Here is a 19,336-nt window from a genome sequence, read left to right as displayed (position 1 = left end):
CGTATATTCTTAATTATATTATTAATTAGATATGTCATACCTATGTCAGTCAAACTCTTCTCCGTTTAATAAGTCATTATATTCAGCTAGAATAAAAAGGTTCCGCAGCTCGTGTATCGATTTAAGCCCGGTATAAGAGCGCAATATTGATCTATTATTTTCTTTCTCGCCTGACTAAAAATATTCGCCATTATAATTTACGAAGAAATACATTCCGCACGCATTTGCAATAATAAAAAGAAATCAATAATTACATAGTGGCGTCCAAAAATAATAGTATATCAATTAAAGAAGTTTTCGTTTTTTAAACCCTTCGATTTATATACAAGTTGCAAATGCGTTCTACGATCCTGTCAGCCGAAAAAAATCTGAGTACTACATCATCCACTTCGACTTTTATTTAATTGTAAAGCCAGAAGTTCTTTTTATTAATATCGACGATCGCTTCACGCAAGCGTATCCAGCATGTAACGACTATTTGTATGGTCGCGTGTTGCTAAGACTACGGTCGAGTTGTCGTCGATGGGATATCGTGAGCGGCATCGTCAAGAACAACGTGCATACAACGTATATACACGGTCTATAATAGAGCGATATATGCGACATACCGTACTGTGTACAGATCATCGAAAGTGCCGTGTTCCACGACGACTCTCGCGTCTTCCCTTTTTTTTTTTATTACTCGCCGTCCATAGAAATGGGAAGGTAATGGAAAAGAACGATCCATCGGCCGATTCCCCCGGGTTCGGCGAGTCCGTTTCGTTTTTTTAATCCTTTCAAGAATCAGCAAATTTTAATTCTTTCAGAATATATACAGTATTCTCGTATCGATCAATAATTATAATTAACTCTCTTTACAGCGTTTTACCTGATAACGTAATCCCGAATTTCGCGGGAAAGGTCACGGACGAGCATTTAGCACAGTGACATAACTCGCGAAGCTATATATATTGTCGCTCTAGTTTAATTAAGTCTATTTTATATCATTGAAAATTACGCTAATCTTCAAAATCCAGCTCTTTCGTTCAAACTTGTATACAATATTTCCCATTTTGAACATATATCTACAAAGAATTTTAAATATCTTTATATTTGATTTTATTCTATCTAATGAAATTATAATTTTTCTTATAGTAATTTTTAAAATTTTTTATACTGTGACATATTTTCCTTATAATTCTTCTCATATTAATGACATATCTTGCATACAGGAGATTTTCTTCTTATAATTGATAAATTTAATGAAAATAAACATATTTTTTATTAAATTTAATTGATACTTGAAGTATATCATATGTTGAGTCTACAAGATTATTGTATTATTCAATATGAAACGCTAATAGATTGCTATATTTCGTTAGTTACAATGTGACTTTACGTAAATTTTCCAATCATACGCGTATTATACGATGTACACAATGAACGTGATGCATACATACAAAATACATATGCGCACGTGCATATATCATACACTTACACATCACAGAAAAATCGGCATATGTATATATCAGGCTATAAATCATGCTGTATATGGTAGGTATGTAAGACTACTTAGATTGGCTTATAAGGGGAGTCATTGCCTGCCTTTCGCGAGGACCACCACGTGTCAAAGTGTTCTTATACTGATAGTACTGTCGACTACAATAACAGTGTTTGCACTAGAATCGGATTGTAGTGAGGACCCTTGCATGTATGGAATCTGTTTGAACAACGTAAACAGGTACATACACACATGCACTTGCTAAGCACGAATCTTAATTTCATAAGAGTTGGACGATGTAAAATATAGATACAATCGCGCAGATATAAATGAGAATAAATATAGCAATACGTAAACTTATATATGTATAATTTTTTCGTAAAAATTTGAAAATACCTTACACGAAAAATATAATAGACAATCAAATTATTTAAATCAAAATTTGATAATTAATATAATATTCATAAGCTTAAATATTTTTAGAGATTTAACTTTTTTAATATCACTAATTAATTTAAAAATATAAATATAATAAATTTTCACGGATGACGCAGCACCTATTCTTGTTATTGTATCGACGGTTATACGGGGATTAATTGTGAAATTAATTGGGACGAGTGCTGGTCGAATCCTTGTCTCAATGGTGGCACGTGTAATGACGGCGTTGCTGCATATAATTGCACTTGCGTCGATGGTTTTGTAGGTAATACGTCTTTCTTCATATTTTCGCCTACCAAATATGTATTATAAAAATCAAAGAGAATATAAGTGATATGTTTTAAATAATAATTAGGTGTGAATTGCGAGCAAAGATATAGCGAATGTTCGAATCATCCGTGCCTTAACAATGGCACTTGCGTCGATTACGATGGCATCATTTGTCAGTGTCCAGAGGGATATTCAGGTACAATATATAATGACAAATTTATCTAATAAATTTTCACGTTATTATTTTGTTGTTTTACTTTTAGGAGATTACTGCGAAATTGACGCTTCTGTTTGCAACGAAACAATATGCAAAAATTCCGGCGAATGCGTCGAAGGACCCGGAATTTCATTCTATTGTCGTTGTCACGAAGGTAATTTGTGTAAAATTATTATACATGTATAAAAAATATTTTCCCTTTATATTCTATCTTGACGGTATATCTTTTCTTCTTTTTTATGCGTGGTTTTATGATCTGAGAAGGATGGACCGGTACTTTCTGCGATGTGGACGTTGACGAATGTTTAAGTTCACCGTGCAGAAACGGTGGCCTCTGTATCAATGTTCCAGCTTCCTATACCTGTGCTTGTCTATTTGGTGAGTAGTTTACAGATCAGAGATTTTTATCTAAAAAGAGCAAAGAATTTGTGGAGTCAAAGTTTTATTCATAAAATTGAAATCTTATAAAGATCTTGCATTCATACTCGAATCAATAATTAATTATAAAATGTTTTTTCGCCTTATTACATTGATTATACATTACATACCTATTTTCATAAAAGGTTTTACTGGCAAAGATTGCGATAGGGCAGTTGTACCATGTAATGAAAATCCTTGCCAAAACGAAGCAGTATGTCTGTTGGAGGATGATCATCCAGTTTGTTATTGCGTGCCTGATTATCACGGCGCATTATGCGAGTTAAAATATGACGATTGCGAATCAAAATTTGCACAGTGCGAAAACGGTGGTATTTGCATCGACGGTATCAACAGCTTCACTTGCTCCTGTCTACCGAATTACAGTGGTTCCATGTGCGAATACAGTTTCTCTTCGACGACTATCGCTATAGAAGTAGAAGACACGTCCGAACAGGGAACAAGTTCGATTAAAACTACAACCGCCATTGTTTCACCTAGAGGATCAACTTCAATAGCGGATACTTCTGTGCCCTTATCATCAACATCCAGTTTTACAACGTATTCAACGTCCTCGAGAACAATTAGTTCGCTTTACACGAAGAGCTATACAATTATGGAGAAGACGACCACGACGACAGGATATGAGGACGAAGGTTTTCCTAGTGTTAGCAGCGAAAGTGATATCTTACTTACTGAAGTCCCGTCAACAGGTTTCACGACTAGTAAAGAAACAACTCGAGATGATGTTGTAACATCGGAGGTCGCAGCAATGTCGTCCGCTGCTACCGAGGGTTTCTCTCATGTAACTGAAACAGAAAGTACGGAATTTTCTTCTCCAACCGAAAGATCAATTCATGATGGCAAAGTTACCAAGGATAATGATCGGACAACATATTCGTCGGCTTCCGAGAGGGTGAATGAAGACCTAACGCGCGCAACGGAATACATGACGAGTTTGAGGTAAATGCAGAAATATCTTGAAATGTCACTTGTTTAGAATATCGATACATATTGTAATAAATTGACGTACATCTTGTGTTATAATTTCTCTTATAACAATATTTTAAATATTTTTTTTTTTAATATAACAATTATTTTTTTAATCATATAGATATATATTATATATACAAATTTTTCATAATAATTTTATAATAACGCTAGACTACTCCATCTCCATTTAGTCATCGACCAACAATGATAGATACAGATGAAGGTCAGATCGACGAAAAGACTACCACAAGCGCTATCATGGATCACGGTACCGATGTAACATTCCCCGTCAATACCACATTCCGATACACGACGGAATCGTTACAAAATAGAACCTTCGATCTCGGAACTATGGTTGTAGATTTGGCCGAAACTGTTCTACCCTTAACTACCTCATCAACACTGCCATCAGTATTATCTTCGACTGTCAAATACGAGACTCCCACGGTATCTTCCCCGTTAACAACCAACGTATCCTCATTAAGTCAAACTACTGGTATCGAAACCAGCACCGCAGAAATTAGCGCTTGCCGGGGGACTCAATGTTCCACAAGTACTACCACGTTAACTTCGCGTAATGTTACCGAGGTAAGCAGTTTATATATAACAATTATTAACAAACTTTATAATTGTTAAAAATTTAAATGTAGACTTTGAAATAAATCTTTCTTAAAATAAAAAGATGTAAGTCCCGAGAGTTAATTTTAACATCTATATTATAATTATCATCCAGTATACTGACGACTGCAAGACAGATTCGACCATTACACAAGCGGCTTTTAACGGCAAATCTTTTATCAGACAACGTGTAGAAGTAATAATCTCCGACAACAAAACCGCAACACTCCGAATTTACGTTAAGCTCAGAACGGCATTTAAGAATGGAATAATATTGCACGTTTACTTCGACAATGAGAGATATTCTTTAGTGTATTTGGAACTTGGATCGTTAAAGTTTCAATTTTCTTGCGGTCTGGAAACTATGTTGCTCGGTGAAATCGATGCCATTATCGATAATGGATTCGAAGTGGGCATTGATATGAGGTACGTTACTCGCAAATTATAGATGATTCTATTAATTTTAAACATAAATATAAATTTTTATATTCAACATTTTTTTATGGATTATATATAAAAATATATATTTTTTCTTTTTTTTTTTTTTTCTTCTAGCTTTCAATACGTTGCCAATGATGAAAATGAAAAGTGTTTTGCCAAATTGCTGGTCAATGGCACTATGGCTGTAACCGGCGAACAAATACTGCCACAACGAGGAATGGTTCCAAAATACGCCAATTTATACATAGGAGGCATTCCATTAACCTTTTCGCATTATTTCCCTCACGTAGCTATGGGATTTATTGGTTGCATGGATTCCTTCAAAGTAAAATATTATTCAGAATTAAATTCAATATTCGTGTTTTGTATCACGTTGTAGCAGAAAATTCATTCACTTTTTACACAGGATGATTGTACAGAGTTAGCTAATACAAATTGCATTGCAGGTGAATGATATTTCGCGACATTTTATTCACGACTCCGTAGAAACGTTTCAGATTGAAGAATGCACGTCGTTCTTGTGCTTGTCAAATCCATGTCAGAATTTCGGCGCGTGTGAAGAAAACGAGGGTCGAATTCGCTGCAAATGTATAGCTGGGTAAATATTCATTATCTGGCAATTAAAGATGTCGGTAATTTTTTGCTTCTCTGATATATTATAATATCCAATATCTTTATGTATGTCTAATAAAAAGAAATGATGTATAAGAAAAATAGGATTACGAATCAATTATGATATTAATTTTTAATTTCCGTAATTTAACTTTGATTTTCAAATATTCGCAATAGGTTTTTAAAGGCACAATGATAAGCATCAAAGATTATTTACAGATATACTGGGCCTTTGTGCGAATATTCGGCGTGCAACGACAATCCTTGTTCGGTGGGTGCGACGTGTGTAAGCTCACCAGGAACTGGTTTCATTTGCGTTTGTCCGCTTGGCAGCCACGGGCTTTTCTGCGAAGAAGGTAAATCATATAAATCACATAATAAGCTAACAGAAATGTTCAATAAACATCCTATATATAGAATGGCGATGCAATAAGATTGCAATATGCAATATCAAGCTACATAGGATAAATTTGCTCTCTCTCTCTCTCTCTCTCTCTCTCAGATGCTATCCTAGTGCGACCGGCTTTCTCGGTTCTCGTCCCCGGGTTCGCGTCGTACATCGCCTACGGCGTGTCGTCTTCAATAAAGGACACAATGGAGCTGAAGCTGCGACTCATTCCGCGCACATTTGATCAAATCTCCCTGGTAGCTTATATCGGACAGGAAGGTTCACGTCGCGATGTTTCGGATCATCTCTCGATAACATTCGTGCGCGGCTACATTATGCTCACATGGGATTTAGGCTCTGGTGAGTAATGAATTCGTAAAATCCAATCTCTTCCCAATATTCGAAGCTATTCATATTATATGTATAATAAATCTCGCATAAGTGTAGATTTTAAAAAATATGCACCATTATATAGATTCTTTAAAATATCAAATTATAATACGATAAAACTTTCTTTTCTCGAAAGAAAAACACTGAAATCGGTTGCTATTAATAAAATATCAGAATATAGTTATCGCTTGAACTACACTCTTGCATTCTGATCTTTCATTAGGAGTGCGAAGAATCTTCACCAGTGATTCATTGAGCTCGTTAACCGTGGCAGGATCGGCTGGTAAAAGTAAAACATATACTCTCAGGATTGGAAGGAGAGGCAAGGAGGCATGGCTTGCGGTAGAGGGTCTCGGGAACGTGACCGGTCAGGCGATAGGATCGATGACTCAACTCGATGTATCACCTTTTCTCTATATTGGTACGTTGTTGTGGAAAAGAGAAGCTTCACATTTAGCACTATGTCAGTAGAGCTAAAACCGTCTTTCATCATATATTTTATACTACACAAAGCAGTTAAATTCTCATCACCTATATTATCTAACATTGAAATAATCAAAATGATTTAAAAATGATCTTGACACGTATGAAGTTCAAATGAGACGACATTTAGTGTTTTATGGTAAATGTAGCTAAATTGATAAAAATATTTTTTCGTAGGTGGATATAAATCAAAAAACTTCGAGACGTTGCCGCATGATCTACCTCTTCACACCGGCTTTTCCGGATGCATATTCGATGTCGAGTTGCGCACAGATACTTCAATTCTTCCGCTAACCGGCTCCAGCCCTGCCACCGGCCGCGGCGTGGGTGAATGCAATCGCAATGAATGCATTCGCCACTCGTGTAAAAATGGCGCGGTGTGTTTGCATCATGGAGCATCATATAGGTAATACAAAAGAAATCAACCATTCTATTCTTACATGAAAAAGAAAGAAAGATCTGAGATGCTCTATATAAAAACTACATATGTTACATAACGTTACGTATGTAATTCATCAACTTTTCAGCTGCATTTGTACAAAAGAATGGGTTGGACCTGATTGTTCCGTTCCTATTTGATTCAATGCTAAAAGTAATTCTCTGGATGCGTATAGAAGATTTCTCCTAGCTCATATTAATTAGCATCAAGGGAGTAATCGATTGATATCGATGTTACGGATAATGTTATATTACAGTAAACAGGTTGTGTTCTTACAAATTTTATATCTATTGACATAATGGTTCTTTAATAATCGAAATAGGATTAGCTTACATTAGGTACGTCATTTTTGGGTCGCGAAGTGGCGGAATGAGAGTTCAAGTATACAAATAACATTGCCGCCGATAGACGCGCCTGTAAATCATGTCTGCTGTACTCGTGATGCCATTCCACATTGCCCCAATGAGAGATCTGTGCAAATATATAATAAGGATAACATATAAACATGCAATAATGATAAATAACAGAAGCGATTTCTATTGGCATTTTTATCATAAATAAAATCGAAGTTTTCTATATCTATACCTGATATTCTTCTTCTAATCGTGAAAGACTTACAGCTTCCGAGACTTTAATTACTCTTGCAGCTGTTGCAAGAGTCAGAATAACTGACTTTAATCCATCCACTGCATACACAAGACCTATGTACACAGATAACAGTTAATATATGGATAAAAGATACTCATCTTGTTTCTCTTCATAAAATTGCATCACATACCATAAATACTATTAAAATTATAGGACAATAAATGCCTCGTTAAAGCAGCTTTGGTTTCTGCGGATACAGTAGGCGCTTCTATACTCTGAGTTCTTGCAATATCCACATCGTAATGATCACAAAACCATCGAACTATAGGTTCCCACTTTTCAACTTGTAATTGATATAATTCGTCCACTTCCTAAAATCACAAAAATCATTATAATCGAAATGTTATATTGTTATATGGGAAAAAGGCATGGAGATTTGTATAAACACTTTCTTACACTTGAATGAAATAGAATTGTATCCATTTCTAAACAATTCACTATATGATTGACCAGATCTATCTTGGTATAATTATGTGGGTTGTCTAATACAGTATTGCATAAGGATGTCTGCAAATACATTAGCACGTATAACATACATTTGGAATATAAATAAAATGTGTAAACAGAACTGGCAGTGCATAAAGCATCTGTAACTTAAGAATAAAGTTTTATACACATTTAAATGTAGTCACATAATTAAAATAACATTGAATGTCTTTGTACTAGATTTAAAATTATTTTCTACATATGTATTCTTTAGGTCAAATATACTTTTCATCATTTTTTCAATTTTCTTTTCCACAAAATGTGTTGACAAGCCCAAATAGTTGGATAATAAATTAAAAAATAAATTAATTTCTTTTACATAATTGTACTGATTTCGTACCAAATGCATACTTCCTCTATCGATAGTCTCCTTCTGTGCATCCCATTCAGCAGCCACCGCTAAAGCTAGGGGTTTGCTGTTTACTTCGAATACCCTACCTTGCGGTGTCTTCAACTTCCTCTGGTCCAATGTAATCTCAAATTTGTCGCCACATGAAAGTATATTCGTTCTTCTATAAAATCGTTTCACAGTAGCTATAAATGTCAAATTATTTTATATATCCATATAATATCATTAATACTCAATCAATTTCTCATCATGTTTATTAAATTATGTGATGGTAGAAAAATATCAAACAAAAATCTAACCAAAGTAATAAAATTTATTTCAAGTAAAATATCATATGACGATTACCTATATTTCTTACTACCGAAGAAATTGGCACAAATTTATTGCACCTAAAGTAATATATTGTATTGATTAGTTTGTTCCACATTCGCGGCATATTGTTCATTATTTTTGTTTTTAGGAGCATTCAAACAAAAAGAGCAGAGACGAAAACATTACAAATCATTACCATCAGTTGATACAAGCATAGTAAATACGATAGTACCACGTGTATCGTTCTATCACATGATGCCACTACAATCGGAATAGTAAATAAGCAATTATTGATGTAGAAGAATTTTTTATGTTGTTAGATATAAAAAAAAACACTGTTATATTTATTTTTATTTATTAATTATAGTATTTTATATGTACTGTGCCTCTCTAAAAATTGTGTAGTAAATTAATCTTTTCAATACAGCAGATAATTTAATCAAGACCTGCATTAAAAATTTTTGATTTTTAAATCACAAATACATTGTAAAATTTATCCTATGAAAAATATGTGATATATTAATATATATATATATATATCACCACTCATTTATTTCAGTAAGTACTCTACCAATTCTCATACAAATAATAAAATAGATGATGTATTTTTTTTACCCAGTAAATTTTTTTTATAAGATTGAATAAATATAATCCCTCCTGAAAAAAATTGTTTCTGAATAATGGAAAGAAATGGGCTGTGTATTGAAAAAGCTCATAAGTGTATAAAATACGAAATATATATATATATATATATTTGCTTGTTTTTTGTATAGCATAACATATATAATTTAGATAAGTATACATATCTCATGAGTGTTACACATTGTATCGTAAGTTTAACGATATAAAAGAGATAATTTTACAATTTAATATATACAAAAAACGAGAAGGTTGATCATGTAGTAACACTCCAATGTTTCTTGTATCCTATATGTGTTAACAATAAGAACATAATCGCACTATACACGCACAGTGGCTTATATTTGCAAATCATATTACGATTGTCAGAAACGAAATATTGTTATTATTATTATTATTGCTTATAGGGAAGAGTCGTTTTTGTTCAAAGTAAGCACAATAACAGATTTTGTGAACACATCTGTGGAAAAGAACATCTTGAAAGATAATAATTCCATTAAAATGAGATTTTGTTAAAACATAGCTATGAACATATTGCTTACAAACCGGTTTAAAAAAGAGAGAGAGATAGATCGCCGAAAAAGATGACTCTCGTAAATTTGAAGTCAGCTTCAAATTGATACCAGTTATGCGAATAAAATATTAGACAAATCTCTCTTTTTATAAATTTATTTTATCGAATTCTCGTACGGATCTTTATCAATGTAATTGTTCCCGCAACTGCTCCTCTAACTTTTTATAAACTTAAAATATATAAACATGCCACATATCGATAATATCGATAAGAAAGTACATTCGATTCAGAGAGAATACATCTGTTAAAATTAATTTACAAGAATAAAAGATTCTCTGCTTGTTAAGATGTTATAAAACATTATAGAAAATGTTACATATTTATCAACTGTTGTATCTATTAATATATTATTAATAGACAACATCAGATTGTGCTTCCACAAAACTTCTTCGATGCATATTTGTAGACAATCTTTTTACTCACATTTTTACAAAGATTATTTATGTAAGAAGAAAGAATTACTCATATTATCGTCTTGGCGCTAACATTGTCCGTTACTTAATCTATGCTTAATTAGCTATCTAAATACACAAATATTAATATAATATGAACTAACGCTCGTGGAAGCACCCTGAATCACTGAATAACAGGCCCGGATCCTCGATTTAACCATGAATACGATCATTTAAACTGAAACTTTTCTTCTGTTTAAAAAAAATTATGTATTAAATATTAAAGCAAAAATGAAAATCGAATAAAGACAGTGTTAAAAGTGCGATGAGAATACGGGCCACGACCAATTGTTGCCGGTCATAAATAGATAGCAAATTCCATCTTACTGTCTCACATGTAAAATTTATTTCATTCATCTTGTTATCTCTAAATTTGATTAAAAGAGGACGAACTATTCGTCGCTCTTATAGAAAAACCGCAATGATGCGCTTTCGAATGCCACGGCTTCTTCATTGTTCTCGGTATTACGCATGTATGTGTTTGGACTAGGTTCAGTCGTCGTAAAGCGGATCCACGACTTAGACATTATACATGTTGAATGATAAATGATAATAGACAGGGATCTTCTATTAGGCCTGCGAGGTAGCATAGATTCGCCGTTTTCTGTACTCAAACATAACTTTCATCATCAACGACGGATCTACCAAATCCCAAATGCCTCATGGTGATAGGAGCGCGAGGTTGTGGCGGCGGTCGATAGGGAGGTGGCGGTGGCAGAGACCTGGACCTACCGGCTGCTTTGTGCCTATCCTCAAGATTCATATGTACCGGCGGCAAATGCCTGAGCCTCGGCGGCAAGGGCGGCGGTGTATCCGGCCACGACGTCCTTTCCTCCTGCTCGTCTTCACTGAGATTGTCGATCATCACACTTTTATACGAATCATTTGTATCCGCGGTTACATAAACTTCGCTCGATCGACTTCTGTCCTCGCAATAATTAATTTTACCATCCGATTCACCATTCGCTTCTTTACTTTTGCAGTATTTCAGCGCTTCCATATATATCGCTTTCACCCTCACATAGTCCTCATATAGTTCGCAATCACGGGCTTGGCGACGACGTTCTTTCTCTGCCATCGGTGATTCCAAACTTACATACTGGACTTCAGAGGGCTGAACTTTTTTAAACTCGCTGAAGCGCTCCTTTTTTTTAAACTCGTAGCGATCATTGTCCGATCGGAGCGTATCGCTGCCATCTGTCAGACTCTGCTCCGAATCGTGAATCGATACCCGTTCAGCGCTTCGAATATCTTGCTGCGAGCTTTTACTATCGTAATTTTCCGGTAATATATCGTAAGTTACGTTCAATTGCCTACTCCGATAAGTCTTGCAATTCTCCACGTTCTCCTTCATCGCGTCTTGTCTGAGATACTCTCTATCGTATATATCTTTATCGCCGAATCTTTCTTTTCGGTGCTCATGCTCATCCAGCTTGTTCGTTCTGGGTGTTCTCTTGAGCTGTGCCCGTAACCAGTCCTGCCGCTGAAAATTGGACGATTGGGGTGGATTAGAGTAACACGCGTTAGCCTTTTCCTCTCGAAAGTTATGCTCCGTGCTATTTGCGTGATTATGGCCACCAGACGTGAAACCATTGAGCCTCTCTTCCCATCCGCATCTATATACCGGAATGTAGGATTTGTTGTTGGACTTCTCCTCCTTCGCGAGAGGCTTATCATAATTACTAGACGATGGAGCGTTCGGGGCAGAGTCTTCCGAGCCTACAGGCGATTCCGGAATAAATAACTGGCAGTCTGACAAGGTTAAGCCTGAGTCTCTTGACAGGGACATGGGATCTCTACGCGGTGCCTCCGTCAGATCTAAACTATCCAAGGATATCCCACCTGCTATATCATAAAAAAATTTATTGCAATAGACATCGTATATTTATTAGAATCTATTTTAATTTAATATATAAAATTCAATTAATTCATTATAAAGAATTATTAATTCATTATATACAATTTGTAATACTTTAATATTCTCTAAATTTATAATATTCTGACATTCTCTAATAGTGATATCATAATACTTACAATGAAGGCTATCGGTGCTTTCCTCGGCTCCGCTATCGCTACGTGTGTCTTCTCCGAGGAGTTGCGTGACCCCGGCACCGAAAAAATCCTCGCAATGACGAATCAGCATTTCGGTGATTGTTGGAATCGCTCTGCTCTGGTTCACTGACGGATTCGATGACCAAAGTAAACTTGGACCACAGCAGACGCCAAGATTACTGGCACACATGAGATTACGTTTCGATCGTCTCGCTACATGATGTAGCACGCAGATTAAATGCGAAAGTAACGTATAATTCGCCTTTGGAAGCCTATCTAGAATGCTGAAAAATGTTTTGATTGATTTTACTTTTCTATTTTTCAAAAAATTACATATTAAATTAATTTTATTATAATGGCTTTATGATAAAACCTTTTAATAGTTTGGACGGGATTCGGCGTATCCAAGCTATCCATCCAAAAAGGAAACAGATGAGAAGTCAAGAGAGGATCTGGTAGAGATCTTAAAAATTCCTTTAGCAAAGCCGCCACAGCTATAATCGGCGCGTCTTCTAGACAGTTGAGATCTCCCGTAGATTCGATTTGATCTCGCAACTCTCGAACAATTCGAACGTTCGCGGACTTTCGAAATATTCCTTGTGTGAACGGGCCCTTTGCGAACAGCTGTTGCAGCATTACCAGAACGGGCTTAGGCAAGCCATTTTCATCCAGCCGTGACAAATTCACGCCAAAGAGACTGGGATTCAACGACAGTGAGCGCCGTAACAAACCGGTTATTTTCGATCTGTTGTTCTTTTTCGCGGGAGTTTTCATCACGGGTCTGAGAATAAAATGACACAGATCGACACCGCTATTATTGATATGTTCCAGATCGAAACCCTCATCCGCCGACAGCATGTGTCGTAGACGCGACATTTTCACGGCAAATGGTCGCTCGTGTCCTATCAGCGGATACGGCGTCTCATCCGGGAACGTTCGGGCCCACAATTGGAAGGGTCCTTGAAGATCCCACAACGGCACCGCCATGTTCACACAGGACTGCGCTGTCATCTCGGAACCGACCATGATCGTCTTACACTGTAAAGTGTAAAATAGTACGTATGTATTCTTTTTTTTTTTTGCCGACAGAAAAAGTTACAAAGAGATGAATAATATGGCATACTATTGTTTCGTTGAAACTTGTTTACCGGATGATTTATCTAACGGAAATTCATTTGCGATCCTAGCAGCTTATATCTGTACAATATCAATGAATTATGAATGGTGGCTAAAGCAATGCCGATAGAATGCGCGACCCGATAGTAGATAGTCGGCGATGGCGGCTCAAACTCGACTCTGACGTCCGCGATAATAAAAGACAACTCTCTCAAAGAAAAATAGAGGTCGAACGATTCATTCCCGTGAATTCGAATATGCGCGAAGACGAGTGTGAAAAGATAGGCACACTTACATAGTCGCTGTTCGTGTCGTTGTCGTGATACACGATTTGAATATTTGTATGCGGCGGTTCCTTCATACTCTCCTCCCGTACGAGATCGTTTAAACGTCCCCACCAAAGATCTCGCGCCGCAGCGGTCCTAAAAGAATAAATTAAATTGTAATAAAAAACGACTGTCTGAGTTTCTATTATTTGATGTCTTCGTCTATCACTTGGAACTTGGATTATCGTGCGCAGTTTTAGAAAATAAAATACAAGTGCTTGTGCTCACATGAAAGTGGCCACGACATTGGTGGTAGGCCAGCCAAGAACGAAGCTAGTTTCCGCGGATTTGCTGGTTTCCGCAACATCCTCAATGTGACCCGACGTGAGCCAGAGCTCGCTCATCCTCACGGTCTGCTTCAACTTGAAATTCCCACCGCTGCGTGCTTTCGCGATTAGCAGGAGATCAGTGAAGAGAAAGAGATGCCTCTCCTGAGATTGCATGCCCTAAATTTATAATGGATTTTAAGATTTGTATCTTTCGACATTGAGCAAAATCTTGATCTTTATCAATATAAAAAAACAATTTGTTAATTTTCATTAAAAATTTTAATAAAAGATATATTTTTTTATTTTAATAGTTTTTTGAAATTTACGAAAGTTTATATTTCTTGATATATAAGTAATGAGAAAAAAATCTTTTCTCCACGTACCGTGGTAAATTGGACTGGTGTTTCCAAGAGAAAAGTTCTAGTCGACGATTTTGGAGATGGGGAACTATCTGGAGTATCCAAAGCCTTCTGAGGGAGTCCTCTCGTTAGTCTAGCTGGAGTACCACTGTTTCTTTTACGTAATATATTCTTCATTTTCTGAGAACAATAACACATAATTAACATAAATTAAAATTCTCACGATCAATAATATGATTAGCTACTTTCGTAAAAAAAATTTTTTAGCTACAACATAATGTATCGATATTTAAATACACATTTTTAATGTATTTTTGTCACACAAAAATAGAAATATACATATAATATAACAGAATAAAATATAACAGGAAATATATATATATATTGACGAAGATAAAAGAGGCAAGAAAAAAAAAAAGCGACTCTCAAAAGTGAAATGTATACTGTATTTAAATAACGAAATCTGAACTGAGAAGATCGTTTCTAATATCTTAAGGCGCCTCCTGTATTTGACTGGAGAATTTCGCAGGGCTTAGACTAATTTTGCTGTCACGTTTAATTTCACCATGTTATACGTGCCATACGTGCTACACGCGAGAGGATTAACAGTTACGCCCGAAAAATGTCACTACCAAATTTGGGGTCGGCAAGCCGCGATTCTCTTTTTCTCTCTCCAAGATGTGTTAAAGACGAAAGAACGAGTGCTCTCACATCAGATAGAGCAAGCTGATTAACATACGCCGGCTTATTAAATTTTTTAACGTGTATCTCAACATCCTCTATTCTTCGTTCCACTCTTTCCGATTACATAATCATTTCTGGTGTGATCCCGTCGGCGATCACCCACCTTCACGTCTCATTGTATCGCGTTATTATGACACGTTAAACCTAAACCAGACACAGCATGTCCTAATAAATCCAACACTTCAGATGGATTATTCGCTATTATTTGTGACATTACATTGGAAAGAGTATCATTCAAAAATTTTGAGAGTTTCGAACGATACACTAATTTTTTAAATAGGAATAAAAATGGCTAGATGCGTCTGCGTAAGTATAAAAATACGCAAACATCATCAATAATTTTAGATATGACATTTAGGCATTCAGATATAGAAAAAAAAAAAAGCATAACTCATCAGTTATCAATCAAATGTATGGTATATAAAAGTAAGATCTTTTTCTATAACAAACATTTTATCTTTTTTATAATACTAAAACTTTCGTCGTGTTCCGTTATTATATGAAAAGAGCGCGGTGCGCTTTCTACATAATAATATAAATATCATGCTATTGTTGATCCAACCGGCGCTTCCAGCCTCTCTCGCGGTGACACAGTTTCAACTCAGTCTCTATTTTTTCGCGGATGCAGAAAGCGAGCACTTTATTGAACGATCCGCGTCAATTTCACCGTTCGCAGCAGCCGACCGAGTGAGAATAGCGAGGAGAAATTATCGGCATGCTTATGCATCCGGATGATATATACGCTAACAAACGTGGGAAGGAAGTGCGTATATAGGCATTCTAACTGCCACGTTAGGGACACGCGAGACGATGCACTTTCCACGGACGCAGAAAAACTAGATGCATCTAAACGACCGTGAGAAAGGTTGAATCGCGGTGTATTGTGCGTAATACCGTTTGTTAGCAGTCGCTACGTTGATCATACATTTTCTACGAAGGAGAGTGGAATGCTTCTTGTAAATTATAGATCTTGTAGAAAGATGATAATTTTTATCATCATCACGATTTGTAATGAAACTTGGAATCGTCTTTCTTCGATCAAAATTAAGGAGTAGAATTTACGAAATTTATATTATATAATATATTTGTAAATGTGTGAATTTTATAAAGATAGAAATAATAAAATCTCTCTAGGCGTATCTCATCCGAACGATTATTCTTGTTACATGAGTTTATAATTAAATAACACGAATTGAAAAAATTATTATAATTGAAGACCTTTTGGCTACTCTTTCCTCTTTTCAACTGTTAAAAATTTCGATTTTACCATACATACTTATTTCTGAGTTTTTTTTTTTTTTTATGGAAATATGTAATAGTAACTATTGTGTGATTAATGTGATAAAAATTAGGATAGATAACGAAAAGAAAAATCAAATTTTTATATGATAATAAAAAAGTCATTTTATACCATAGTAACGACGTCTCGCTCGTGCAATCGCAAGTTATCGCCAGGAAACAGTTCCTGGATACGATGAAGATCACCTTCCAATTGACCACGATGTAAAACTGTCCCGCTATCAATGCATTCGCTATCTATCAAATTCCTCGCTTCCTGTCCCAAGTACCTCTCATAGTCGGCAAGCCTCTGTACCTGCGCAAATAAAATATACATCGTAAAGCTCGTAACATCGTACAAAAACGTGAAAACGAGAAAAAGTCAATGCGTTACATATCAATCCGTCTTGGGAAATCTTTTTACGATTATGATATGTAATAAGGGGATAGAATCGTTCGACTTTCCGCGATTGCATCGACACAGCTTTTGCATAACTCTCCAATAATTTTCGATAAACTACTCGAGACGCGATATTTCCAAAGGTATTACGAAAACAGGAAAAGGAAGCGTCGCGACGAAGTCACGCGACTTTCCTTAATATCGATTTTACGCTAGACAGCGCGTGCAATATCGTTCTGACAATCGCCGCCGAAAACGGAAATAAAAAAAGAAACGTCGAGACCAGGTCGCGCACGGTTTCGGAAACGCACTCCGCGATTTGTTGCTTCTCGTTACAACGAGCGCGATAGTTGTCATTCATGTGCGTTATGTAAATTGTCAATATGTCAATTTCATATACACACGATTGTATTCATGTCTAGTCAACGATTGAATCAACTTACAATTGATTCGTGTTGCAACATACCTAATTATTGAAACGTATGCAGTTTCAACAGATTTATATCATAATCGTTAGTAATAGTATAAACATCTATTTTTTATCAATAATATATATACACTGTTTGATGAGAATAAAAATTAAAATGGAATCCAATATTTTAGTAATCGATATTTAAGTGATTAATCTAATTATATCATATTTTTTATTTGCTTCAGTTTGGTATCAGAAAAATAAAAGTATATGAATCTTAATATTTCGAATGTTAAATGTTTTATATAAAGATACAATTCTAGTGATAGTATCGAAATATAGAAAGTAGAATTCACATGTATACATTGACCCACAAAAAAAAACTATTGTTACGCGGATTATATTTCACAAAATTATTATTACTGTGAATATCTCATGTACGCGGGCAAATCCTGTGGCTTTAATAACGAACCATCAGTGTATTCTGACACGACATTAAATCTGTCAAAGTTCGTCGGTGACACTCGATTATCCTGATTGATGGTCGCTATGAATGGCTGATTCGTTTCTTAATTATCATAACGTGGCAGGTAGTTACCGTGCTCAAGGAAATGTGCACGAGTAGGCGGCCGTTGATGGCTCTTAAACATGTTCCGAATTAATTCGCAGTTACCGCAAAATATCGCCGTTGGCGAAATTCGAACGTGATCGCCACCACTGCCGTCTCGTAAAATCATAAGATGATGTTTTTCTCGAGGATCCGCGCAGTATCCGCGATACCAATAACGTTAAGTACTTAGAAAACGTGAAATTTGGAGAAAGTTTGAGAGAAACGTTTAAACAAAATATAATAAAAAATTTATAAAATTTCAATCGAAAATTTTTTCATACAATAATTTACAAAATAATACAATTTTTTGTATCAATAAGAAAATCGCGTTTTACTTTACAGACAATAAAAAGTTAAAATAGATTAATCTCAATCTTCTCGAGAGATAAATAGGAAATATAAGTAACGTCCTTCAAGAATATATATTTTAATAAATACTTATACATGTGTATTATATGAATACTCTTAGGCGTGATTTTATAATAAACGCCGCTACGCATTTGTTTATTATTGTTGCAGCGTTTTCTCTTTCGCGTGTAATTTTCATAATTCGACGTTTGGGTGAGATACTTGTTATCGACATTGCCTCGAACGCGCAACCGCGGCGTGTATTCGCGAATGGGAAATTTAGCGTAGTCTTTCTCGCCTCTCTCGTTTTCTTTCGTTCCTTTTCCCATCGGCATTGTTGTTCTTGCCACGTACGCATACTTTTACGCATCGGCATCGTTTCCCCTTTTTCGCACACTTTCGCCACATGTCGTATCGAGATTATGTCGCTAGACATAATGCTCTAGGCACCCCGTAATCGATCATAAACGATCGATATCGATATCGAGACGTTTCGATCGAGAATTTTATAAGAAAAATTGAAATAACTTATTTTTGAGAGAATTTATATTATTACTTTAATCATTTAAAAAATTATTGAAATAAATCATTATGTGCGATCATTGTTTAATATTCAAACCTGCAGGAATTGCAAATTCTTTGTACGAAGAGGAGTTCTATGAGAATTCGGGGAATTCTTTGAGGGGAGAAAGTAGCCTCCACGAAGGGATCTTCATTAATGCCACAAGCGACAGAGTCAAGATTCCGTTACGCATATTAAAGGATTATACAAAAAC

General features: G+C 35.5%; 3 protein-coding genes across 6 annotated transcripts in view; 1 reads left to right on the top strand and 2 right to left on the bottom strand.

Annotated features, from left to right (window-relative positions):
- Nucleotides 1-1,288: 1,288 nt before the first annotated feature.
- Nucleotides 1,289-4,116, top strand: Eys (eyes shut). Its single transcript, XM_070294840.1, has 7 exons — nucleotides 1,289-1,720; nucleotides 2,035-2,183; nucleotides 2,274-2,384; nucleotides 2,452-2,559; nucleotides 2,670-2,783; nucleotides 2,969-3,785; nucleotides 3,987-4,116. The coding sequence occupies exons 1-7, from the start codon at nucleotides 1,410-1,412 to the stop codon at nucleotides 4,021-4,023; spliced, it is 1,647 nt and encodes a 548-aa protein (XP_070150941.1). The 5' UTR covers nucleotides 1,289-1,409; the 3' UTR covers nucleotides 4,024-4,116.
- An 879-nt stretch (nucleotides 4,117-4,995) lies between these two features.
- On the bottom strand, nucleotides 4,996-9,203 carry L(2)k14505 (ATP synthase mitochondrial F1 complex assembly factor 2 homolog l(2)k14505). Its single transcript, XM_070294857.1, has 8 exons — nucleotides 9,015-9,203; nucleotides 8,661-8,854; nucleotides 8,231-8,341; nucleotides 7,965-8,145; nucleotides 7,772-7,887; nucleotides 7,520-7,657; nucleotides 5,704-5,831; nucleotides 4,996-5,558 (listed from the first exon to the last, which is right to left on the bottom strand). Exons 1-8 carry the CDS (start codon nucleotides 9,133-9,135, stop codon nucleotides 5,549-5,551), a joined length of 999 nt encoding a protein of 332 aa, XP_070150958.1. The 5' UTR covers nucleotides 9,136-9,203; the 3' UTR covers nucleotides 4,996-5,548.
- Nucleotides 9,204-9,770: 567 nt separating this feature from the next.
- Nucleotides 9,771-19,336, bottom strand: part of LOC138932216 (rho GTPase-activating protein 20) — a 175,816-nt gene continuing 166,250 nt past the window's right edge. For 2 of the 4 annotated variants that reach the window (XM_070293822.1, XM_070293823.1), the window contains 7 exons: nucleotides 16,924-17,106; nucleotides 14,793-14,948; nucleotides 14,369-14,586; nucleotides 14,110-14,236; nucleotides 13,072-13,736; nucleotides 12,681-12,982; nucleotides 9,772-12,491 (listed from right to left, as the gene is read on the bottom strand). In XM_070293822.1, the coding sequence (XP_070149923.1) occupies nucleotides 11,257-12,491; nucleotides 12,681-12,982; nucleotides 13,072-13,736; nucleotides 14,110-14,236; nucleotides 14,369-14,586; nucleotides 14,793-14,948; nucleotides 16,924-17,106 (2,886 nt within the window). In that variant the 3' untranslated portion in view covers nucleotides 9,772-11,256. Of the gene's footprint in view, nucleotides 12,492-12,680; nucleotides 12,983-13,071; nucleotides 13,737-14,109; nucleotides 14,237-14,368; nucleotides 14,587-14,792; nucleotides 14,949-16,923; nucleotides 17,107-19,336 lie in introns of all 4 variants that reach the window. The other 2 variants (XM_070293821.1, XM_070293824.1) reach the window with 2 other exon arrangements.

This window comes from Polyergus mexicanus, unplaced genomic scaffold (assembly GCF_030449975.1).
Source record: "Polyergus mexicanus isolate NDT 795.1 unplaced genomic scaffold, iyPolMexi1.0 SCAF_4, whole genome shotgun sequence".
Classification (NCBI taxonomy): domain Eukaryota; kingdom Metazoa; phylum Arthropoda; class Insecta; order Hymenoptera; family Formicidae; genus Polyergus; species Polyergus mexicanus.
Note: the sequence above shows the minus strand (reverse complement) of the source record. Positions and strands in the feature narration are given on the sequence as shown.